At 40.0% G+C, this 26,559-nt stretch overlaps 2 protein-coding genes across 4 annotated transcripts in view; one reads left to right on the top strand and one right to left on the bottom strand.

The window, feature by feature from the left end:
- tmem135 (transmembrane protein 135) overlaps nt 1–3,217 on the bottom strand; it is a 362,855-nt gene extending 359,638 nt beyond the window's left edge. The window contains exon 1 of the mRNA XM_067986325.1: nt 3,033–3,217. Coding sequence (XP_067842426.1) covers nt 3,033–3,173 — 141 coding nt within the window. The 5' untranslated portion in view covers nt 3,174–3,217. The remainder of the gene's footprint in view (nt 1–3,032) is intronic.
- A 10,203-nt stretch (nt 3,218–13,420) lies between these two features.
- On the top strand, nt 13,421–18,766 carry fzd4 (frizzled class receptor 4). 3 transcript variants are annotated; one of them, XM_067986322.1, is made up of 3 exons: nt 13,965–14,053; nt 14,689–14,955; nt 15,057–18,766. In XM_067986322.1, the coding sequence occupies exon 3, from the start codon at nt 15,084–15,086 to the stop codon at nt 16,386–16,388; it is 1,305 nt and encodes a 434-aa protein (XP_067842423.1). In that variant the 5' UTR covers nt 13,965–14,053; nt 14,689–14,955; nt 15,057–15,083; the 3' UTR covers nt 16,389–18,766. The 3 variants fall into 3 exon arrangements, with proteins under 3 accessions (XP_067842422.1, XP_067842423.1, XP_067842424.1); XM_067986323.1 differs by having other exon boundaries at nt 13,966–14,053; nt 14,827–14,955; XM_067986321.1 differs by lacking the exon at nt 14,689–14,955 and having other exon boundaries at nt 13,421–14,053.
- The last annotated feature ends 7,793 nt before the right edge of the window (nt 18,767–26,559 follow it).

Raw genomic sequence — 26,559 nt, 5'->3', positions numbered from 1 at the left:
ACCAAGTCCCACTCGCCCATCACCCCTATCTTCGCTGGCCTACATCGATTCCTGGTTACCGCCACCACAACTCATTTAAAATGCTCATCTTCATATTAAAACCCTCCATATTTCTAACCTTTTTAACCCTATAAAACTCATCCACCCCTTCCTCCTCCCTCCCAAACAGTCCATTCCTCTGATTCCAGTTTCTTGTCCAGGGGAGTTCTCCCGTGCCCTGGCCAATATTTATCCCTCAACCAAAATCTCTAAAAACAGATGATCTGATCATGTAGGTCATCGCTGTTTGTGGGACCTCACTGTGTGTAAATAGGGTGCTGAGTTTTCCTACATTACAGCGTGACTACAGTTCAGAAGTACTTCATTGACTGTAAAGCGTTTTGTGAAACCTGAGGTCGTGAAAGGCGCTTTATAAATGCAAGATCTTTCTTTACTTCAGGAGTTGAACCAGCTACAACTGCACATTTTACAGTAAGCTTTCTGTTACTAGCCTAACTAGGACTATTCCACCCATTTGACTGGCAGCCTGGGAAGATTCCCATAACTGACAAATCCACCCTCCTGGTTCCATCAATTAGACAGGCTAGCAGAATGATCATGAAACTGCCTGGCTCAGGTATTAAGAGTACAGTTCTAATTTCCATTGCCAATTTGACCCCTAAAAGACCCCAATTCCATCTAGTTTCTCCACCCCCCCCTCAACCACCACTTACTAGCTGGTCACAGAACAACTAACAAGTGCAGTTCTGAGTCCTTAAGCTGGACAGAATTCCTCCTAAGCAAATTAGCAGAACTCATGATAAAATTTGCAAGTGCATTGCCAACATCCTCCTCACCGCAGTGTGAACTTATACTGTACCCAAATGAAGAGTGATTCTGCCAGCTGAAGCTACAAAACTTCAGCAGCAACTGCTTGCCTCGACAACCCAATCAAGAAAGGCACAAAATCCTGGATATATGAGCACACATTCAGATACCTGGCTTCCACGTAATGCTTTCCAGCAGCTGTCATTCAAAGCCTCTGAGTTTCCACATTAGCTGTTTGACAGACATTTGCCTTGAGCAATGGTGGAAGAGTCTATGCAGGACTGCAAGCATTTAGTGGAATAGGAGAACAGATATTCTGGCAAGGATCACCTCCTGACTCCCCAAAGCCTCTGCACCACCTACAAGGCACAAATCAGGAGTGTGATGGAATACTCTCCACTTGCCTGGATGGGTGCAGCTGCAACAACAGTCAAGAAGCTCGACGCCATCCAGGGCAAAGCAGTCTGCTTGACCGACACTTTATTCACTAGCCTAAACATCTACCTACCCCTCCACCACTGGTGCACCGTAGCTGCACTGTCTACTAGCTAAAGGATGCACTGCAGCAACTTGCAAAGGCTTCATCAACTGCATCTCCTAAATCCATGACCTCCATCACCTAGGACAAGGGCAGCAGGTGCATGGGTACATCACCACCTCCAAATTCCCCTCCAGGTCACACTCTACCTTGACTTGGACACATATTGCCTATCTTTCATCATCGCTGGATCAAAATCTTGGAACTCTCTACCTAACAAGGAGCACTTTCACCATACGGGCTGCAATGGTTCAAGAAGGGAGCCCACCACCACTACCTTCTCAGGGCAACTAGGGATGAGCAATAAATGCCAGCCTTGCCAGCAACACCCACATCCTGAGGATGAATAAAAAAATAAGGCAATTACCAGTGCCTAAAAACAGATTTAACACTGAAGCACCTAATACAAGGAGGAAATTTTCAGGTGAAAAGATTATGGTCTGAGTTCTATAAATATGTCATTTTGAAACACATTAGAATCATAGAATAGTTACAACACAGAACTAGGCCATTCGGCCCATCAAGCCCATGCCGGCTCTCTGCAGGAGCAATCCAGCTAGTCCCACTCCCCCGCCCTTTCCCTGTGGACCTGCAATTTCTTTCCCTTCACATACTTATCCAATTCCCTTTAGAAAGCCACAATTGAATCTGCCTCCACCGCCCACTCAAGCAGTGCATTCTGTGCACTTGATTACCAAACAATGGTTCTAAATAGCAATATAATATTCCATTAAAGGTTAAACAAAAAGACCTCTTTTTGATTCACGAACAAGCAGTGATCAAATACAAATGGTTACGGTTAGAATACTGAAACACTCAAATTAGAAGAGGACTGAAATATATACATTATAGCACTGTTTAATTGCTGAAATATACAAAAACAAACTATTGAGTGTGTACAGTACCAAGTGCAAACAAATCTGCACTGTATACATCACAAGTGTGCTTACAATATTGGAAACAATGTTGTGATTTTGTTCAAAAGTTATTTTAAAAGGCTGCTGTCTTTAGCCAACACAAAATACCCCACAAGTAAAGGACTACGATGGTACTACAGTAAACTAAAATTTTCCAAGAGTCCTAAATCCTTATATTTACTGTACACATTATACACTTAATGAAATATAATTTCATAAGACCATTCATATCCTCTTTCCAACTGCCAATCCCAGAAAAACAAATATGTAGACAAAGCTTTGAATTAGCACTCAAGTAAAGAATTAACGAACAGCTCCACAGTACAAAAAAGCACTATATATGGGAAGATGATTTTGTTGGCTAATCTGTAATGTGCAGATTGTACAGTACTGGTTAAAGGTCATCTCTTCGACGACAATTTAATCATACGACCTATTCATACAAATAAACGCAATGTCTTACAATACCCCAAGTATTCAATTTTTGTCGCGGTTAAATATTAGTTCTTTTGAACTCAGCCTTCTTTTTTTGCAGTCCCTCTGGTGCTGCAGCGGCTTGTTGTAGGTTCAATGAGGAGCTGGGAGAGTTTGTTAAAATATACAAATCGGCCACTAAAGGTAAAGAAGCCTCACAGCCCGTCACCTGCACCCCTTTCCCCCCTCGGGGATCTGTATCTTTTTGGAACTACCAGGCCTCCCCAACCCTCTGCTGCCAGTGGGCCCTCCGCCTCTCTGCGCCCAGCTTTCCTACAGAGTGAAGCCGTACTCACGATGTATAGAGGCGCATAGATTTTCAAGGACGCTTGCAAAGCCCCGACAGTGACTTGGAGCGTGGATAAGGTGCAGGAAGTACTCCATGTATGCCCGATCTCATAGCAGCCGTGCGGGATACTCTTACTGAAGGCAGCCATAGTGATCACGGGACCGCCAGCGCCACAGCGAACGGTGCAAAGGTCAGCGCCGCTGCCGGAGGTTACTGCAGGTCAAACCCAGTCAGCGAGGAGAGACTCACATGTACACGGAAATTAGAGAAGGGAGACGGGCGGGGGAAGGACAGGTGGAGAGTAATAGGGGAATGAGAGAAGTAGACATTCAGAGAAGTACAGGGACATCAAAAAGGAGGAGTTTGCATGTACATAGTACCTTCTCACCTTCCCAGAACATCCTATAGTACATCAGAACCAATTGATCACTTTTGAAATGCAGTAACTGTTTATTAATAGGCGTGCACAGCAAGGTCCCACAAACAGCAATGAAATGACCAGGTTGAGGGAAGAGTGTTAACAGGACACCAGAGAAAACTCTGCTCTTCTTCAAATAGTCCCATCGGATCTTTCATATCCACCTGAAATTAGCAGACAGAACATTCAAGCCATATCTTTCTGACAAAAATGAAGCATTCTTGTCTAAGATTTAGGATGGTATAGGCTTCTTTAATTCTGTCATGGTATATAAGGAGATTTTTAAAAATCACTCACGGAAATCAGCTCCCAAGGGAGTTTAAGGGAGGAACCATGCCACTCAATTCGAATACAAACCTGCTGTGTGATTTGTTTAAATGTGTCTAATTGGAATCCTTTTGAATTTAAAAGAGAATTAAATTTATTGAATCTCTAATTACTGTTTCAAAGGGATTTATCAGCCTGCTCTTTCAAATCAATGAGTGTATCTGGGACTTTCAAAGAGGCTGTCTGTAGTCTTTGAAGTGAATCTATCTGACACTTCTGAAAAGTGTTTGCTAAGCCAGATGAGAAAAGGGAAAAGAAAAGATATGCAGTATATAGCTTAGCAAATGCATAGCATACAATCAGTAGCTGAAGTAATCTTTTAAAAATAGTTCTCTTTTCCTTGATCCAGCCACACTATTAAACTTACCTAAATTTCAGGGCATGTAAACATTCTCAAGGATGATGTGGAGATGCCGGTGGTGGACAAATGTAAGGAGTCTTACAACACCAGGTTATAGTCCAACAGTTTTATTTGAAATCACAAGCTTTCGGAGGCTTCCTCCTTCGTCAGGTGAGCTGTGCACGCACCTGACGAAGGAGGAAGCCTCCGAAAGCTTGTGATTTCAAATAAAACTGTTGGACTATAACCTGGTGTTGTAAGACTCCTTACAATTCTCAAGGATGTCAGGAACTAGGCTTCACTTATGAGAATTTCTGAAACATGGGAAGCCAAAAATATCTAAATTAGAACAAAAAAAGAAACTGAAAAATATAACAATTTCATCTGAAAGATGGTATGTCTGACAATTCACTACTCTGTCAGTGTCAGCCTAGAATATGTGGGCTGCGTGTAGTGACACCACTATTCCTGGCCAGAATGAAGATGATTGGGTAATTCCTCCATCAATCACACCTGGAGACCGCACTGTTGTAAGTGACTGGGATTGATTTTACGCTTGAGTTCTGGTCGTTTCAGTTCGTAGAGATGCTTTTTTAAATAAACTCGTAAATAGACTATGTTTGCTTTACTGTTTGCTGAAAAATGCACTGTTTGGCTGCAAGTCCTGAAGGCCATAAGTTCCGGCCCACCTCCAACTCAAATGGCCAGGATACTAGTGTCAATAGACACTACTCAAAGTAAGCTTGATGAGTTACTGCTGTGCACCTTATAGATAGTACATATTTCAGCCACAGTTGCCCTGTGGTGGAGAGATGGATATTGAGTCCAGTGGTAGGGGCACCAATCAGACAGACCACACATAAGAGTCTTTATGAACTGCAACAAACAGAACTCGAGCATAAAATCAATCTCAGTCACTTACAGCAGTGCGGTCTCCAGGCATGATTGATGGGGGAATTACCCAATCATCTCCATTCTGGCCAGTGGTATCACTATATGCAGCCTACTTTGACAGCACCTTTCAGTTTCATGACCTCTATCACCAGAAAAGATAACAGCAGCAATATCAAGGGACCAACATCACCACCAAGCTCCTCCCAAATCACAGACCATCCGACTTAGGCATATAGTGCCATTCCTTCATTGTTGTTGGGTCAAAATCCTGGACCTCCCTACTTAACACCATGATGGGAATGCAGCAATTCAAGAAGGCGGCCCACCACCATCTTCTTAGGGCAACTAATGATGGGCAATAAATGCGGCCTTGCTAGTATCATCCATATCCTATTAACAAGTAAAGAAAACTCCGAATTTTATTACACAGAGACAAGAGTTCCAGCATTGACTAAAGCTGACACCGGATATGTATTCATGTAATTATACAAACATAAGGAGAGATACAGGGAAATTATGTTTAGAGGGAGAGACATATCGTAAAATAGAGGGAAAGACAAATAAGGAAAAGTACAGAGATTGATGCAGAGAAATAGTGAAATTATATATGGAGGGAGACAGTACACAAAATTTAGAGAGAAATACATGAATGTGAGAAAATACAGAAAAATCACAGAGATATAGTAACATTCCATGGGTGAAGAAGAGAGAAGCACAGACTAACAACAGAGATACAGGCATATGGAATGAGAGGAAAGAGAAATACAGGGGAATTAATGAAAGTTAGGGAAATTAGAAGAGAGAGATATAGCTGACTATTAGATAATGGGAACTGCAAAGAGAAATATGCAGAAATGAAAAGAAACAAATAGAGGAAACGAAGAAAAATGGAATGAGAAATGTGAAGAAATGGAAAGGGAGAGAAAAAGAAAATGCAGTGAAATGGAAGAGAGAAAGGAAATACAAATAAAGAGAGGGATAAAAATACAGAGAATTTGAAAAAGAGCAAGAGGAGATGCAAATTAATGAAACAAAAGACTGACATATAGCAAAGATACAGTAAAATGGAAAAGCAAAAAAAGGAAGGAGAAATGCAGAGAAATGAGAGAAGGGAGGAAAAATACTGATAAATGGAAAAGGAAGAAACATGAACATTTTGAGAAATAAACATTGAGAAATGAATGTTACTGAGATAGGGAATGCATGTGCATGAAAATGTGCACATTTACATATTACAGATCGATGTCTTTTGAAATCAAAAATGAAACAAAATGTTTGTGATGAGAAAATATCTATTTATACCTTATTAAAAATAATCTTAGGCCTGCATGCGCTTCCTCTCTGCACTACTTGATTTCCTATTGTCACATTTTTATGTCAACTTTTTCCTATTATAAATTCCTATGTCCACATTTATAATGAATTTTGACTATGTAAATTTCTCATGCACCTCCCAGTGCTGGCGGTGCTGTGGTTACAGTGGGGGGACAGGAAAATTAGCCATTACTGGAGATACTTTGGCTACGATAAGGTAATTGTAAACAATTTTACAACACCAAGTTATAGTCCAGCAATTTTATTTTAAATTCACAAGCTTTCGGAGACTTCCTCCTTCCTCAGGTAAATGAGGAAGGATTTACCTGAGGAAGGAGGAAGTCTCCAAAAGCTTGTGAATTTAAAATAAAATTGCTGGACTATAACTTGGTGTTGTAAAATTGTTTACAATTGTCAACCCCAGTCCATCACCGGCATCTCCACATCACGATAAGGTAAGTAAGAGCAGGACCAAGAGAGGGCAGATTGAAGAGAGGCGTTGGAGGAAGATGGTGTGCTTGACCATGTCAAAGTTTGTAGAGAGGTCTAGGAGGACAAGGAGGGATAGTGCACCATGGTCACAGCCACAGAGGATGTCGTTCATGACTTTGATTAGGGCTGCTTCGGTGTTGTGGGAGGTGCAAAACCCTAATTGAAGAAATTCAAACAGGATATAGGCACCAATTTGTAAGCTGACAAGAAGTTCAAAAACTGTCCTTAATATGAACATAAACTTTGATGCAAAAATATGAGCAGCCTATTATGGAAACCCAACATTTTTTTTTTATTCGTTCACGGGATGTGGGCGTCGCTGGCAAGGCCGGCATTTATTGCCCATCCCTAATTGCCCTCGAGAAGGTGGCATCTCAGCACAATATAAATATGGATAGGATCAATCATAGAAAGGTTACAGCACAGAAGGAAGCCATTCAGCCCATCAAGTCCGTACCGGCTCTATGCAAGAGCAACCCAGCTAGTCCCACTCCTCTGCCCTATCCCCTTAATAAGTACTTATCAAGTTCCCTTTTGAAAGCCACAATTGAATCTGCCTCAACCACCACCCCACCTCCCCCGGCAGTGCATTCCAGATCCTAACCATTCGCTATATAAAAATGTTTGTCCTCATGTCACCTTTGGTTCTTTTGCCAATCACCTTAAATCTATCTCCTCTGGTTCTTGACCCTCCCGCCAATGGGAACAGTTTCTCTCTATCTATTCTGTCTAGACGCTCCATGATTTTAAATACCAATATCAAATCTGGGAGAGGAGAGAGCTCACCTTCTATGAAAATCTACATTCCTCCCTTACCTCCAATCATCTTCAAGATTATTGCCTCCATTGCCCTACCCAGAACCTAGAAGTTGATCACTCTTTTTAAAAAAAAATTTCCTGACATTGATCCCAAATTTGGATTTCACCTGTTTGAACCTACTTTTAAGGTTTACATTCTCTACGGTGTTTACTTCCTTATATAAGAACATAAGAAATAGGAGCAGGAGTAGGCCGTATGGCCCCTCGAGCCTGCTCCTCCATTCAATCAGATCATGGCTGATTTTCAACCTCAACTCCACTTTCCTGCCCAATTCCCATATCCCTTCATTCCCCTAGAGTCCAAAAATCTATCTATCTCAGCCTTGAATATATTCAACGACTCAGCATCCACAGCCCTCTGGGGTAGAGAATTCCAAAGATTCACAACCCCTGAGTGAAGAAATTCCTCCTCATCTCAGTCTTAAATGGCTGACCCCTTATCCTCCAACTATGCTATCTAGTTCTAGACTCTCCAGCCAGTGGAAACAATCTCTCAGCCTCTATCTTGTCAAGCCCTCTCACAATCTTATATGTTTCAATGAGATCACTTCTCATTCTTCTAATCACTAGAGAGTATAGGCCCATTTTACTCAACCTCTCCTCATAGGACAACCCTCTCATCCCAGGAATTAATCTAGTGAGCCTTCATTGCTCTGCCTCTAAGGCAAGTATATCCTCCCTTAGATAAGGAGACCAAAACTGTACGCAGTACTCCAGGTGAGGTCTCACCAAAGTTCTGTACAATTGTATTAAGACTTCCTCACTCTTGTACTCTAACCCCCTTGCAATAAAGGCCAACACGCCATTTGCCTTCCTAATTGCTTGCAGTACCTGCATGCTAACTTTTTGTGTTTCTTGTACCAGGACACCCAGTCTTTCTGGACACCAACATTTAATAGCTTCTCACCATTTAAAAAATATTCTGTTTTTCTATTCTTCCTACCAACGTGAATAGCCTCACTTTCCCCCACATTATACTCCATCTGCCACCTTCTTTCCCACTCAATTAACCTGTCTATATCCCTTTGCAGACTCTTTTGTCCTCCTCACAGCTTACTTTCCCACCTAGCTTTGTATCGTCAGCAAACTTGGATACATAATACTCAGTCCCTTCATCCAAGTCATTAATATAAATTATAAACAGTTGAGGTCCAAGCAGTGATCCTTGTAGTACCCCACTAGTTACAGCCTGCCAACCTGAAAATGACCCGTTTATCCCTACTCTATGTTTTCTGTCCATTACTCTCTATCCATGCTAATATGTTACCCCCAACCCCATGAGCCCTTATTTTGCATAACAACCTTTTATGTGGCACCTTATCGAATGCCTTTTGAAAATCCAAATATACTACATCCACTGATTCCCCTTTATCTACCCTGCTAGTTACAACCTCAAAAAACTCTAATAAATTTGTCAAACATGATTTCCCTTTCATAAAACTTTGTTGACACTGCCTAATCACATTGTGATTTTCTAAGTGCCCTGTTACCACTTCTTTAAAAATGGATTCCAGCATTTTCCCGATGACTGATGTCAGGTTAACTGGCCTGTTTTCTGTCTCCCTCCTTTTTTGAATAGCAGGGTTACATTTGCTACGTTCCAATCCTCTGAGACTGTTCTAGAATCTAGGGAATTTTGGAAGATCACAACCAATGCATCCACTATCTCTGCAGCCACCTCTTTTAGAACCCTCAGATGTAGGCCATCAGGTCCAGGGATTTATTGGCTTTTTGTCCCATTAGTTTCTCAAGTACTTTTTCTCTACCGATATTAATTACTTTAAGTTCCTCACTCTCATTAGCCCCATGGTTCCCCACTATTTCTGGTATGCTTTTTGTGTCTTCTATTGTGAAGACAGATACAAAAAGTTGTTTAATGCATCTGCCATTTCCCGATTCCCCATTATAATTTCTCCAGTCTCAGCATCTAGGGGACCAACGTTTACTTTTGCTACTCTCTTCCTTTTTGCATACTTGTAGAAGCTCTTACAATCCGTTTTTATATTTCTTGCTAGTTTACTTTCATATTCTGTTTTCTCCCTTTTTATCATTTTTTTGGTCGTCCTTTGCTGGTTTCTAAAACTCTCCCAATCCTCAGGCTTACTACTCTTCTTGGCAACATTATAGGCCTCTTCTTTTAATCTAATACTATCCTTAACTTCATTAGTTAGCTACGGGTGGATCACTTTTCCTGTAGAGTTTTTATTTCTCAATGGAATGTATATTTGTTGAGAATATTGAAATATTTCTTTAAATGTTTGCCATTGCTTTTCAACCGTCATACACTTTACTTTAATTTCCCAATCTATCTTAGCCAATTCATCCCTTATACCTATGTAATTGGCTTTATTTAAGTTTAAGACTCTGGTTTCAGATTTAAATATGTCACTCTCAAACTCAATGTTAAATTCTATCATATTATGATCACTCTTCCCCAGAGAAACCTTTCCTGTGAGATTACTAATTAACCCTGTCTCACTACACAATACATGATATTTTCATAATTTTCCCTCTCGGTCATCTCCTTTCAAGTCTGAAGTGCACAAGTTCCTCCAGTCTTTCTTTAAACACAATCCTCTGACACCAGAGATCAGCTTTGTGGCTATTCTCCCCATTGCCCCTATTTAGCAGTGTGACAGGCTGCACCCAATCTGCACAGGCGTTGGTCCCACATCTAAATTCATGGGGCACATTTTTAGGCATCCCAGGCAGATGCCTAAAATAGGCATTTGGATCCTTGAATATGTTAACTAAGGGCCTAACGCCTATTGAAGGACCCCTTTACAAAATTAGTCACCAATGAGCGGAGCAGGCTTTGGGCTTGCTCCACACAGGATTCTTCAGCAGCCCCCGTGGCCGCCAACTACAGGTAGGCTAATTTTCCGTGAGGCAAGCGACCAAAATTTCAATCCTGGAGAAGGACAAGCTGCCTTTGTTGGCATAACAGGCCCCGGCAGCTTGTCTGAAATATTTAGATGAGCCCCAAAGGGCCAATACAGATTAGCACTTTATTTGCTTTATTGATTCCTGCTCCAGTGACGGGAATGTTAGCTGTCAAGTCTAAAATCACCCTAGCTCTATTTCAAGTTCATCCATAACTATTTCAACTTAAGTCATACCATACATATGTCACCATTTTATTTCCAATGTGTAATATACTATATTTGTCAGTGTTGCATTTCATTTTCCATTGGTTTGCCTACTTACAGATTTTCTAGCTTATTTGTATGTCCCTGGCTTCCTCGTCAGACTTGATTGTCCCTCCCCCAATATTATGTGTAAATGTAACCAATTTGTATTAAGATTCTCAATCCAAATTGTAAATGTAACTTAGAAACAACAGAAGCTCCAGGTTTCATCCTGGGGCACTCCACTCAGTACTTTTCACCACTCCAACAACATTCACCTATCAAGAATCAGCTGCTTCCTTTCCAACAGCTATTTTCTTATTCAACATTTTGTGCAAACATCCCCCTAACAATTTTGAAATTCCATTCTGTCCTAATTCCTCAACAAAGCTTGTTTTTCTTTAACGGTTATTGTAATTAGTGCAGAAGTCGATGGGAGCTAAGACCCAGTAGAAACCAGGACTGGCAAAGCTTTCGTCTCCCAGCGAGTAAACCAAAAAGCTTACTGTTCCTTTTCAAATTTACACGTTCTATGTGTTTTGTAAACTAGTAGTTCGCCGTAATATCCTAAATGTTGGAAATCGTATAGTATGACAGAACAATTCAATTTGCATCTACTTAGCAGGTTGTTAAAAATGTGTAAAAGGTTTTCAAAATCTGACCCCTGATGAGTGACAGACGAATAAACGACCAGTTAATGCGCAGACATCCAACTATTCGTGTGTTTGTATGCAATTAGAGTCAGTAATTGTGAAGGATAGACCAAAGCCTGGAATTACATTCGTGGAGGGCAGACATTCACCAGACTGGAATGTAACTGGCCCTGCCTTGCAGTGTTTGTGTTTTGATAACAAATGTCTCAGAAATACTTGAGTTCTCAAAGAACTTTCCACACACATAAAAAGTTGCCAAAGGTCAGCTGGTTTAACTCTGCTTGATATAACTGCATTATTTAATGTATAGTACATTCCTTTGACTTTCTAATCTATGCGTCTACTTATTTAAACACACATATACGTATATGGAATGTATAAAACACGCACATGTTATATGTATGGAATGTGTTGAAAACAACGATGGAAAACCTTTAAGAACTCTTGCAATTTACACATACACACGTTTTTAATCGTGTATCAAATTTGGGTAATTTCAACATTTTACCTACCTGGCTCATGACAATTGGAGCCATGACACGAATGCATATAGTTTATACCCGACCCATAACAAACTATTGGACCAATTGAAAAGAACATCACGTTATCTATTCGAAGCTACACGATTTCTTATTTATTCCTGGTTCTGCCTATTAATTTCAAGCCCTTTCCCAGATTTCTTTCCATTATGGCGCGTTTTTGGTTCTTTTGGTATTACAGCTAAGAACTACGCTTTATCGCAGTGAATGTGAATAATCCTGAAAATAAACTGCCTAAAACTGATTAAAGAACATCGCACAACCCAGTGTTAGATATACAGTGTACGTCAATACGGCACTATAAAACGCACATTTTATATGAAACGCACAGGAAAAGCATTATTAGTTCGATTGTAATGTGATATTGGCAACTTTTTCATTATTAACAATTTATCTTTTCACAAAACGCAATTAATAATGCAAATCAGAATGTCTGGGTCAAAAAAATGAGACAGTTCGTGAGAATTAACTTTAGCATCAATTTTTACTATTTTATCTATATGTTAACTCATTTTCTGATAGTGTTGACTTATCATTTTGTCTGTTTTTCTTTTTAATAGTGTTTTGCTTTACAACTTCTGCTGGGTAATAATCGTTGTCCAAAACCAGCTGTATTATTAAGTTATCCATAATCGCAAAATTAAAGCGGAACACCTGTGAATAGATCCAACTTTTTAAAATCGCCGTAGATCGGCACTTTTTACATATTGTATTGAGAATACCGAGGTTTTCATGATTATTCCCACTGTTCAGCTACGATCCGATCCCTTTAATCATGTTAATCATGGTGTAACTATGGTAAGCACCTGTCAATGCAATTGCGAACTGAAGGGTTTTCCATTACAAAGGGCGAAGTGACTGGGCAGGCACTTACAATCCATGAGTTGGTGCATTAAAACCCAATACCCATCTACATTTTTAGTCAGTGAGAAAATACAAGCCAGGGGAAAATGTTAACTTTTTTCAATATCCGTCGCAGAATGAATAATAATCATGGTTTTATTTAATTAATTTGTTGAGCACATAAAGTTATGATCATTATTATAATCAACCACATTGAGCACAGGATAGAAACAACTGAGAGGAGAGATCTCTTCAGAAAGCAATAGCTTGAAGCAGTCTGGATAATAATATTGAGAATGTGACTGCCACACGTACATTCATTCAGATTTGAATGTGGTTATGTATATCCAGAGGGGCAAAGTTTTTTTTAAAAAATCTATTTGAATCGAATATGTAAATTATTTCTGCATCGTAACCCGCAACTATCATTGATGATCTGGAGAACTTAAAGGGCGCTGAATAAAATGACAGGCCCGGAGGCGGCCCGATGAGATGGGGCGGCGATCAACTGCGCCGTCTCCGGATTGGGTCCCGGCGCTTGTACCGAGGTTCAGACTCAACCTAAAGTGATAGCCAGCTCCGCCTCGCTGGGCTACTTTGACTGGCGGTTGCTTTGGGAATACGCGCAATGTGTGGTGATTTCAGATGTCAATTGCAGCGTTTCAGTCTATCATGTTAGGTTGAAAAGGGAGGGTTTTTTTTAACCTTCAGCGGGGATAGTTGGGAGTAAGATGTGTGATCGGTTGGGGTTGCAAAACAAATGGTTTGGACAGAGCTCTGTCTCTGTTAACGGCGTGTTCGCAAATGCTAGAGTATTACACCCAACTTGTGTCGACTATCTAACAAGAAATGCCGTTAAGCAAGATCAAGTATTAAATTAACTTAAAACGATCTGTGGTAAGACGAACGCGTTGATCAGTTTTCCATAAGCGCTAACAGCTCTATTTTTATAGCTTTTAATGCTTTTATGCAGCAGAATTAGGAAATCTTGACAATTGTCGGGGAGATGAATTGGATTTCGGCACTGGATTTCGTAGTGCTTTGCTTAATTGTCTTTCACCATAAGCTTGGAGCTGTGAAAGGATATGGGGACGAAGACGAACGGAGATGCGATCCCATCAAAATCTCAATGTGCCAGAACTTGGGATACAATGTGACCAAAATGCCGAATCCAGTGGGTCATGAGTTACAAACAGACGCCGAGTTGCAGTTACAAACTTTTACACCTTTGATTCAATATGGCTGTTCCAGTCAACTACAGGTTTGTAAAATTGGATTTTATTTATAATTTGAGTCACTGCTCTTATCGTCAGTGGACGGCATGTTTATTGAACGTGTATGAGTTGGTAAATTGTATGCAACAGCCGAAAAGCCACACGGCATTAGAAAATGTAGATTGTTACTGTGGATCGTGGTAATAACTTTCTTAAATACTGAAATAGATTGATGTAGGATGGGGGAGTACGACCTCATTTCAAATGGCGCGTACTACAGAATGAAATAGAACAAGCACGATGCAGACAAAAAGTTCACTAAATTGTATATCTTTTGGAATATACGATGATTTTCACGCAATAAATAAAGTTAAGCACAATGAAAATGTTAACATGCAGTTATGTTTTTTTAAGTTTATGTCAAAAGAGGCTATTTAAAAGAGATGGTCAATATCTCTTTCCTGCGTGTAGTTCTTCAAATGCTTTTCCATCCTTAGATGTCAATTAAACCCTTCCCTTCTGCCAGATAGTTGTTTAGAATATATGCAGTCATAAGACAGAATTGGCCAAGTATCTGATGGTTTCTGGCTGCAGTTCAGATATTAAAGTATTTTTATACTTTTTATTAAGTGGTTGCATAGTGATGATTTATATTTAAGACACACTCTCGCTTTCCATATAGATACTCCCAGGTTTATTGAAAGTTCATTCGGCGCTGTTCTGAAGAAGCAGCGAAAAGACATGTGTAAAAGTAACCATCTAGTATGTTGCGGCTAATTTTGATCTGTGTAATTGACGAAAGTCACTCGCCCCGAATTAGGTCGGAAAACGGATAAACTGGTGAAACTGTTCTCGTTGTCAATCAACCAGTTCATTGGAAAATCGGAGAAATAGTCACAGAAGTTAAAGTAGAAACTGATGCCTTCCATAGATTGCGACTGGAACACAGGTAAAACGAAGGCTGTAAAAATGTGAGCACATTGGTAACGGGATTGAGTCGAGACCTGTTGTTTATTTGCCTCGATTAATCATTTGCTTTTTTATTTGTAGTTTTTTTTATGTTCGGTTTATGTACCGATGTGCACGGAGAAAATCGACATCCCGATCGGCCCGTGCGGCAGCATGTGCCAATCTGTGAAGCGGAGATGTGAACCTGTCCTGAAGGAATTCGGTTTCTATTGGCCCGAGGCATTAAACTGCAGCAAATTTCCACCACAAAACGACCACAACTACATGTGTATGGAGGGGCCGGGAGACGAGGACATCCCCTATCATACCAGCAAAACTTCCATCTCAGCGGAGGAAGAGTGCCAGAACATGGGGGGCAACTTGGATCACTATATTTGGGTCAAGAGAAGTCTCACATGTGCCCTTAAATGTGGTTACGATGTCGGTTTGTACAGTAGATCTGCGAAAGAGTTCACTGACATTTGGATGGCAGTTTGGGCCAGCCTGTGTTTTCTATCAACAGCTTTCACAGTTCTGACATTCCTAATCGATTCTTCTCGATTTTCATACCCAGAACGTCCTATCATCTTCCTGAGTATGTGCTATAATATTTACAGCATAGCCTATATAGTGAGGCTAACAGTGGGCAGGGAACGTATATCATGTGACTTCGAAGACGCTGCCGAACCTGTGTTAATTCAAGAAGGACTCAAAAATACTGGATGTGCCATTGTTTTCTTGCTGATGTACTTTTTTGGGATGGCGAGCTCCATCTGGTGGGTAATCTTGACACTGACTTGGTTCTTGGCTGCTGGGCTCAAGTGGGGACATGAAGCCATTGAGATGCACAGTTCCTATTTTCACATTGCAGCATGGGCCATCCCAGCTGTAAAGACCATCGTTATTCTGATCATGCGGCTAGTAGATGCCGATGAACTCACGGGCTTGTGTTATGTTGGAAACCAGAATATCGATGCAGTCACTGGGTTCGTGGTTGCACCTTTATTCACATATTTAGTCATAGGAACTTTGTTCATTGCAGCTGGTCTAGTGGCTTTGTTCAAAATCAGATCTAATCTTCAGAAAGACGGGACCAAGACAGACAAGCTAGAAAGACTAATGGTAAAAATTGGGGTCTTTTCCGTTCTGTATACAGTACCAGCCACGTGCGTCATTGCCTGTTACTTTTATGAGATCTCAAACTGGAATCTTTTCAAGTATTCAGCAGATGATTCCAATACAGCAGTGGAGATGTTAAAAATGTTTATGTCTTTGTTGGTGGGCATCACTTCTGGCATGTGGATTTGGTCTGCCAAGACATTACATACTTGGCAAAAGTGTTCAAACAGACTGGTGAGTTCAGGACGAACAAAGCGAGATAAACGTGGAGATGTCTGGGTTAAACCAACGAAAGGCAGTGAAACAGTTGTATAAATATGTAAACATTGGAAGAAACAAGGAACAATGTCCCATTTTGTGGGTTTACATAAGCTGGATTTCGAAACGTCACAAATGAAGTTTGCCTAGTTTATCACCCTATCACATATCATTTTTAGAAAGTTAAAGATAAATTAGGATGTTCCTAAGAAAATCAGTTTAATAATTTTAGGGGAAAATGTACATTATCTAATGACAATGTTTCCTAGGTCCTCAATCTCATAGGATGCGACTGTTTATACTACTACTTGGTCCAAGAAGCTGATCGTATTATCAGATTTTGGAATCTAATATCTTTGTGCAGTATATTTTAGGAGTTAATTTTTGTACTTTTGGAAAAACAGAGTATGTAAGCCAAAGAAGGAGAGTAATGGCTCTTTCATGAAACTTCAGACAAATAAATGTGATGCTTTATAAACATTACAATGTTTAAATCGATAAATTTGAACTGAAACAAATCTCAGTTAAAGAGCAACACAACCATCTCACATAGACATTAAATATTGTACACTGGAAACATGGAGCTAAATGTGAATGTGTGTTTGAAATCAACCAATAGTCCCAGCATTACATTCAAGACTGCGTGGTGCAATATACCTAATCTTTGCATAAACTGAAATGGGCTTTTATTCACAAATATTTCTGCACACAAATCCGCCTGCTGGTTTTCTATGTGTATCTGAACTTGCATATGAACACTTTAAACACAACAGACCAATGTGTGTGGAGAACTATTAGTCAATGTGAGCCCAGGTACTTGAAATCCTTGGTGCCTTAAATGCAGATTGACTGCAAACTGCTTCATTCAGGGCAACATTGGTTAAAGATATTTCCTATATTTTGCCAGGAAGGTCTGCCCAGAGGCCCATCATGATAATTAACCCTTTGAGTACTGTTAGTGTTCTGGCTGCAAAAATAAAAATGCTATTAAGAGAATATTGTGAACCTAGTAATCTATACAATCCTATAAGTAAAAAAGCGAAAATCTGCACATGATGGAATTCTGAAATAAAAGCAGAAAGTACTGGAAATACTCCGCATGTCAGTCAGCATCTGTAAAGAGAAAGGGCAGGTTAGGACACTTTAAATGAATACAGTATTTGGCAAGTACAAAACAAAGTGTTCAGTTGCTCTTACATTATCAATAGTTGGAAACAGAAGCAAGAAATGCAAAAAAAAATTGCAGAGGTATTCTGCATAAAAAAAATTTGTTAGTATTGGACAAAAATGGTGCAGTGGTTATTTAGTATACTGATGAAGGGTAACTTGAAATGTCATAGTCTGTCTCTCTTTACAGTTACTGACTGCCCTGTGTGTTTCTAGCATTTTCAGTTTTTATGCAATTTTATACATTTCCTTAAAGGGGGAAGAAAGCCAAGGAACAGTACTTTCTACTCAGAATACTGATGGGGAGGAGCTACATACACCCTGGAGTGGCTTCCATCATTTTAATGTAGGTTGCAATTTTGGATCAGGCCAAGAGACAATCCCAGTAAAATATGCCACCACCTGCGTGTGTTACATACTTTCCTACCCTTTAGTTATATTTTGCAATATTCAGTATTCAAAATTCACAGAGCAACAGTCTTGCAAATAGTTGGAAACTGTCAGTATATTTTGAATGTGACTGGGAAAATTCAGCACTCAAAGAATTGACCGTGATGATATTCAGCTAATAAATATTGGTCTTAAATTGAATGATGGAATGATCAACTCTGCACGTGGAGGGATCAAGAGATACTATTTTCTATACAATCAGAAAAGACACAATTCAAAAGGAATTTTACAGTATATTTGTTGTATTTAGCTCTGTGGGCTGACTATGCAGTCAATTTTAAATTTGACTTGTTCATTTTTGTCCTTGGACAATAATTCTTACTATAAATAAGTAAGTGAAACTCTGCTTCACTGTAATTGTACAGTATTTTCAAAAGAGAAGAAAACTAATGGAAAACATTAGTTATTAATGTGCCTGTACTTGTACAGTCATTCTCCTACTCATAATGAATGTATACAAAGTATTCTGTTATTCAATGTCATTTTGTGTTCCATTATTAACTATTCAATGTTTGTTTTGCAAACGCCCTTGAACACATCCTGTGTTTAGTACAGATGAATCCCACATTGTTCTGGGGTTGACATTACCTGAGAAACCCATTCAGGACATTCAGGACTTGCTACAGTTTTCAGAAGAAATGTCGAAAACATTTTTATCACTTGTAAATGTATGTGATGTAAATTTCTAATTTATCTTTGTAAAGAAAAACTTGTCTTCTTATTTAAATTACATTTGTACCAGAAGAAAAACAAAATTAAATTTCTTGTTTCTTAATTGTGTGAGTATGGTGGATTTCAAAATAAAATAGTTGACAAATTCTGATGAAACTCTTTCTCATATACCTCTCTGGAGAAGTTAAGGGTCCAAAGTGAATTTGGGTCGCTGCAACCCATTTTCAGTAAGAATGGGGGTGCGACACAAATTGCCCATCGTTTTACACTAAGTTGAGAGGCCACAAAGATGGTAATGGAAATGTTGCTCTTGTGTAGCAGAGCAGGGATGTCCAACCATATAAAGCTGAGGACTGGATACACTTGGATGGGCCCCATGTGATCGCATAGATATGGCACTGCCCATGCACAAAAAGTGCAAGACCCCCATACAGACCAAAAAATGAGACTCCCAGCACAAAAATTGCAAAGCGGCATACACAAACATTTCACGGCCCCACTTTGTTTGCCATCCTACCTCTCATCTTTCCTCATTCTCCCCCTCTTTTCCCCATCCTCTGCCAGAAGCTTGAAAACTTGGAAACTTCAAATCTTCAAAGTTTCCAGGTCTGAAGGACAAGGTCAGATGACAACACAGACACAGGATTATTTTTGGAATCTGTAGCTCACTAGTACACCATACACCATACCCATTTAGCTATCAGAGGCTCCCATAATCAGCTTTTCTATTATCCTCAAACCATTTCTGAGATGTGTTTTAGTTTTACTTAACTGACTACTATTATAAATCCTACCCTCATTACTTTTTGAATCTCTATTTTTTTAAAATATTTTTTTTTGGACTTTAGATTACTCCTGAATTCATGTTTCAGTGTAAATCCTCCGTTGTAATTACTTTCATGATTAGCTTGTGGTACATTCACCATAGTCAATTTGTGACTATTCAGCAATCCCATGACCCTGCTTTATGCTGTGGTCAAGCTATGGTTATTTGCTATAGTATAATGACATTGTATAAAAGTTACATGCAATTTATATAGAATATTCATGCCTTGTTTAACTATCAATGTAGAGAAATTCAGCCAAAGTTTGGACAAATCTTTAAATACCACAATGAAGTACTCTATCAAAATGTATCTAGTCCTCACTGGTATTTTGTGTTTAAAATAAGTGTGGATTTTAATTTCTGAGCAGAAAGCTGGGGGGCAGCAGCCTCATTTCATGCCCAAGAGTCTGTGTGGGAGGCCCAGCTAATTTTAATGCCCGGGCCTTATTAACATCCTGCCAACCAGCTGCCTACCTGAAAAGGGCATAAAGAGGCACCAGGCGAAGATCGGATGGCACTCAGGTAAGACGCGGAGGGTTCTGCAGGTGGGAAGGGGGGAGCTGAGGGCAGCAGAGGCCCAGACTTTTCTTGCGGGGCCTGAAGGAACACTCCTGCATCTCCTGGCCCCACAAAGAAAAGTTTTTTGCTTAGTTTTTGGGGCCTCCGCTGGGTATCCAGCAGGTTACGCTGGTCGGAGTGACCATGGTGGTCACTCTGGCCAGCAGGCCTTTAAAATTGCCTTGGTGTCCTATCTCGGTGATTGGACCCTGATTAGCATATATTAATGAGGCGTCCACCTGAGTCAGGTGGATACTTCAACCATCTGGCGCTAAAATCACGGCAGGAAAAAGAGCTGCCAGATTTTAACTCTCATTTCGCCTGATTTCCTATGGGATAGATTTTTTATCCCCATCCAGTTTTTTGGGCAGCTGACAATGCCAGCGGAAGGCCCAGTCCGTATTGAGGGTTAGGTCTTACTAGCATGCTGCCAGGGGTTGCGCGCAGAAAATAAATATCTCGGACAGCCCGCCGGTTCCAGTTGCAGAAATATCAGGTGGGTCTGGGGGGAGGAGGCAATCCTGGGAGGGTGGCTGGAATAGGCCAGAGTTTTTTGTGTGGGCCCAGGAGGAGCACTTCTGCTTCTCCTGAGCCCACAAAAGTAAAAACTCAAAATTTCCTAGATTGTTTTTTACGCGGCCTCCAGTGGCCCCTTTAAGGTCCATTGGTTAGGCCACTCAATACCTGGTAGAACTGAGTGAAATATGTGTAACCATTGCAGCTGAATTTTGCAATCAGCGTCCTACACCTGGTGCAAGTAATAATCCAAAGCTACAGCTGCACTCTGGGGGTAATTTTAACTTTTGGTGATGGCATAAAATGGATGAAAGGAAAACTGAGCGGTGAGTTGGGCGTATAGCGCGCGGCCGAATTGATAGCGCCTGTTTTACTCCCTCGCCGAAAGTTAAAATTCCCCCTCCCCCCGCTGTGCGTTACCAGTGTATTTGTTTTGAGCTGAAAAGGCTGCAGTGCCACCTTCTGACCATTTGTGAGCTATAGTTTTTAAAAACTTTCTCCAGTTTTCTCCTCTCTTGAAGGCATTGACTCCTTCATTGAGCCACAGTTTCACAGGTACTGATTTCCCTCCAGTACCTTACTCAAATAACCATTATTCACGCATGCTTTGAAAGCGAGTGTCAAACAGTGATTATGGAGGACAGCTGAGCCTGACTCTCTTCTCACCCGATGTCCATATGTGTGACCTTCCAGTAGTGGTCGATGTACAACAATTAGGACCGGGTAACCCTAGTTGATTTTCTCTTTCGTACCCCAGGGGTGCTGTGGCCAATTGAATCACCCCTATAGTCGCTATCATTTGTAATATTTGATAAACTTTGTAGCAGCATTGAAGGAGCATTGTTTTAGTCAAATTAACTTGGTCCTAAGAGAGATCACTTACACATCAGTAATTTATTATATCAACTACCACTGATGATAATGATATAGTCCAGTGACACTTCAGTCCTGTTAAAATAATGTGTTTCCAAATTATACAATTTTCAGTAGTTGTAGTTAATGTAGTAAATTAGTAAGCATCCCGATTTTACTCAATTATACCCAGAAGTGAATGCTGCTGTTCCTCATGCAGCTGCTTGTTTGGTGCAGGGAACACTTCATCTTCCCTTCAGCATAAGCGTAGCATGCACCTTCAGTCATCTGCATCATGTACGGACAGCTGAACAAAGTTCAACAGGAGGTGGAGGTGCCGAGAATGCAGGTAATCATGCACATTAACTCCTTTCAGCATTATACTTGTGTGAAGACAGTTATGTTTATTTACTTAAAGTATTTTATTTTTTGCTTCTAAAGTTGATTTGCTGACTAAATCCGAAATTCCCTGATTATGTGCATTCTGTTTTATTTTTGACCTAAAAAACACGTTTGCTCACAAATTGTTGATGATTAAATAACTGATCTGGAAATGAACCTTCTCAAGACCACCTCAGAAAAAAGCCTGTAGTATTGTATCTCTGGTATAATTACGTTGCGGTGAGTATATTTGTATAGGTTATGCATGCCTTGTTTATTTACCAATGTAGGAAGACTCAGCCTAAGCTTGGACATATCTTTCAATATGACAATGAGCTATTCTATCAAAATATGGCTACTCCTGCATTCACTCATACTGTGCAGTTAACATAAAGTCTTAGTTAATGATCCACAGCAGAACTTATCCAAAGCCTGTTTATTGTAGCCTCTGTCAGCCACGTAGAAGCACATTCTTTGACATGCTAGATCCTAACCACTGCATCGCTTTAATAGAACATGGGCAACATGAGACATAAAAGAAATGAGGGGAGTAAAAAAAGTGAAACCAATAAACGTCATTGAAGGGTACCATTTTGCTCTTGTGTGGTGTGCTGAAAACCTGAATATTAAGAACAGAATGGATAGGCTTTAACGTGTCAATTTTAGTGTTTGAGGAAAGCTCACTAAAATAAGAGATATTAAAAGCCCACAAATGCTGCATTTATATTGAGGGCAACTTCTTGAAGCAGTTCTCCAGTAACAGCTCGCAGATGCATTGCTGTGCAAAATGAATGCAGGTTTATAGTTGTAAACAATGACTATTATTTTGCTAGTGATAGTACATTCTTCAGTATCTGTGAATATAGCTCCCTTTCCTCTCTAAGGTCCTTGAGTATGTTACTAGATCACAAAATTAGGAAAGCCATTCGGCCCATCGACATTCTTCCATCCAAAAGATCCCAAAGTCCCCCCATTATAGCATCCAATTGATTCTTAAATATTTCCAGGATTTTCATTTCCATTACACATTCTTTGTGTGAAGTATTTCCTGATATCAATACCACCCAGCTCCATGCTCACCTCTCCCACCATTTTGTGTTTGACTCCCTTCAGTCTGATTTTTGTCCTGACCACAGCAATGAGATAGTCCTGCTCATTCAACAACATCCTCTGTGACAACGACCATGGCATGTTAAGCTTCCTTGCCCTTTTCATCTTCTCCATAGCCTTTGATACAGTAAACACTCCATACTCCTTTATCACCTTTTCTCTGTGGTACTGTTCATGATTCCCATTCCATCTCGTTCAGCCCTGCAAAAAACTCTGAACCCTAGCCTTGATTGCATCTCTATCCCCAAGTGCTCACTCAGTGCATGGATTTGGTCTCCTGTTTCAGTCTGTGCATAACTTCAAACTCTACATCCTATTTATCACCAAAACCGGCTACTTCCAGTTCCATAATATTAACTACCTCAACCCTACCACTGCTGAAACTTGCATTCTTCAATGCTCTCCTCCCTGATCTCCTGAAGTCCACTCTACACAAACTCCAACTCATCCAAATTTCCACTGTCCTGCTCACCTATCACCCTTGCTCTTGCTAACTCCCACCGACTCTCAATCCCCAACGCATTAACTTCAAAATCCGCAACCTCATTCACAAATTCCTGAATAGCCTTGATCCACCCTATTTCTGTAATTTCTTCCAGGCCTTTTCCCCTTTTTATACTCTCTGATCTCATGACTGTCCTACTGTGCATTTCTCAACTATTCCTTTGGCTCTACCTCGAGAGGCAGAGCCTTCAACTATCATGATCTTTAACTGTCGAATTTTATTCCAAAACACCACTGTCTCACTTCATCTCTCCTCACCTTCAAAAGCCTCCTCAAAACCTATCTCTTTGACCATGTTCACCTAGCCTATTCTGCAGGGCCAGCAAAGAATCTTGCAACTTGAGTGAACCCCCATCCTAAACTGTGGAGCTTGAAATGTGCTGCTGCCAGGTCCGCATATTTTTAAGGCTATGTTGATTTTGGGCCTTCTTACACAACAAATCTCGTTATATTTTACATCTCATGAGATTTCTTCTGAGCATGTTCCACCTTCTCCCCTATTTTGGGCCAACTGTAATGTAGGTCTTGATTGAGCATCTCTATGTGTGTGGCTAACTACACTCCAAAAGCATCAAAAAATTCAAAGGAAAGCTAAAAAGATAATATTTGTTTTCAAATGTATCTTTTTAATTGCAATCATCGAAGCTGAATTTCCATCTAATTGTTTTGAGTTTTTTGGTCACTCGAGTGCTGTTTGGCTGGCCTCCCCTTTGCATAGCGCCAAAGGTCAACTCCCAACCCAACTTTTTTCAGTCCGAAAATGCTGCAATTTTCACTATAGCTTACGAAATTTTCCACAGCCAAGGCAACTACATTATTCAAATATCCTCCATAAGTCAATAGAATTAACATGTGTAGAAGGGTATGTGCATTTGGTGGTGAGAGAGTGTATGCAACAGTTGGTGACTGAATCCAAGAGTGAGTAACTGAAAGCAAGAATAGGCGGCTTATTAGCATGCAGCTTAAATTACAGTTATTCTTCCCACTTTTTAGTCCAGCTAAAACCAAGTTAAGGCATTGGCTTACAGGGAACTGAGAAGAGAAATTCCCAATCCCCAGTGACATCTCTACATCTCCAAGTCCCAGTAATGTCAGGCTAGCTGTATCTAGTACTGTGCCCTGGGTACTGCAGATCTACGTGGCTTTGGTTTCAAATTACTGAATCTGCCAAAGAAGATCAAATCAGTTCCAATCTCTAATCTCCAGTCATGTAATATTGGAGCCAACTTGGCCCCAATAAGACTCTACTGACCTCACTCTCCCCTCCCAAAGGGGGTTTAGTCACTAATTGGTCATAAGACGAATGACAAGCATGGGTTTGAGCCCTTGCTAGGCGCCACAAATTCTATGAATAAAGAGAAAAAACAGAGAAAAGTGCTTGAACTCTGAAATAAAAACAGAAACTGCTCCCAAAACATGAACCTATCTTTTCTCTTTACAGATGCTGATGAACAACATCAGTGATACACAAATCACTAAAAGTAGCGACACAGGTTAATAAGGCCATAAAAAAAGGCTAATCAACCACTAGGGTTCATTTCTAGAGGGATAGAATTGAAAAGCAAAGTAATTATGTTCAACTTGTATAAAACCTTGGTTAGACCACACTTGGAGTATTGTGCACAGTTCTGGTCTCCATATTATAGAAAGGATATACAGGCATTGGAGAAGGTGCAAAAAAGATTCACAAGGCTGATACCAGAACTGAGAGGATATCCTTATCAGGAAAGGCTGAACAAGTTGGGACTCTTTTCTCTAGAAAAGAGAAGGCTGAGGGGTGACCTGATAGAGGTCTTTAAAATAATGATACAGTTTGATAGGATAGATGTAGAGAAAATGTTTCTACTTGTGGAGAAGTCCAAAACTAAAGATCATAACTATAAAATAGTCATTAATAAATCCAATGGGGAATTCAGGAGAAACTTCTTTACCCAAAGAGTGGTAAGAATGTGGAATGAGTTGCCACAAGGATTAGTTGAGGCAAATAGCAAGATGCATTTAAGGGGAAGCTAGATAAGCACATGGGGGAGAAAGGAATATAAGGGTATCCTGATAAGGTTAGATGAAGTAGGAAGGGAGGAGGCTTGTGTGGAATATAAACGTTGGCATAGACTAGTTGGGCCAAATGGCTTGTTTCTGTGCTGTAGTTTTGATGTAACTCGATGTAACTTGAAAATGATTTCCACTACTTGAAGTTTTTATTTTTATTTTTAAGTCATATGTTATATAAAGTGAGTTCTTTTAAATATTCTGCTTTTATTTTACATTAGAATACAAAGACCACCCCCACCCCTCCCTTCCCCAACATTCAGCTGCTAATCTGGTTTAAGGCTGCTTTTATGCAAATAAAAAGGTTACAGTTAACTTCCAAATTGGGAAAATGTTGATGAAAGGGTTATGCCTGAAACATCAATATTTTTCCTTCTTTACAAATGCTGCTTGACTTGCTGAGAGTTTTCAGCATTTTCTGTTTTTATTTCTGATTTCCAGCATCTGCAGTATTTTAAGTTTCTTTAACTTCCAAACCTTTGCTGAATCACTGATTTTATGCATATCGTTGTATCAATCTGCCGCTATGGTGCTCCCGAAGTGAGTTGGAGCATTGGGTAAAGCAACTTTCTAATATCTGATGAAGGGTGAACACCTGAAACGCCAACTTGTCTGTTCTCTCTACAGATGCTGATTGACCTGCTGAGAGTTTCCAGCATTTTCCATTTTTGTTTCACTTTTCCAGCATCTGCAGTTTTTTTGTTTTTTGTTTAAACAATTTTCTCTTTTGCTCTGTGTTCACTTTGACTGTTTGGTTTGGATGAAAAACACTAAACGTTACCAACTTTTCAACAGAAGAAAAGTTTACCTCCTTGTTGGTTGCATTTTGTTACACTCATTTTTAAAAATCTATTTTCTATGAAATCTATAGTATTCATGTTCAAACTGTTAATTTACTGGTTGTTCCTTGCTGTCTCCATTTCACCATCAGGGAATTATTTTCAGTTAACATATTCCTGTTCTTCAGGTGCTTTTATATTAAAGTTTGGAAATTTCTGCCAGCATAAAAGTTTTCACAGGTGACAATGCAGCATATATATGACAATATCAATTGTCATGCAATATGAAGAACATTGCTATAGTTTGATACACTCAAATTTGTTGATACAGCGATTAAACTAGCAGATTAGCATTTAAAGGGGA

The sequence above is a fragment of the Heptranchias perlo genome, chromosome 6, assembly GCF_035084215.1.
Source record: "Heptranchias perlo isolate sHepPer1 chromosome 6, sHepPer1.hap1, whole genome shotgun sequence".
Taxonomy (NCBI): domain Eukaryota; kingdom Metazoa; phylum Chordata; class Chondrichthyes; order Hexanchiformes; family Hexanchidae; genus Heptranchias; species Heptranchias perlo.
Note: the sequence above shows the minus strand (reverse complement) of the source record. Positions and strands in the feature narration are given on the sequence as shown.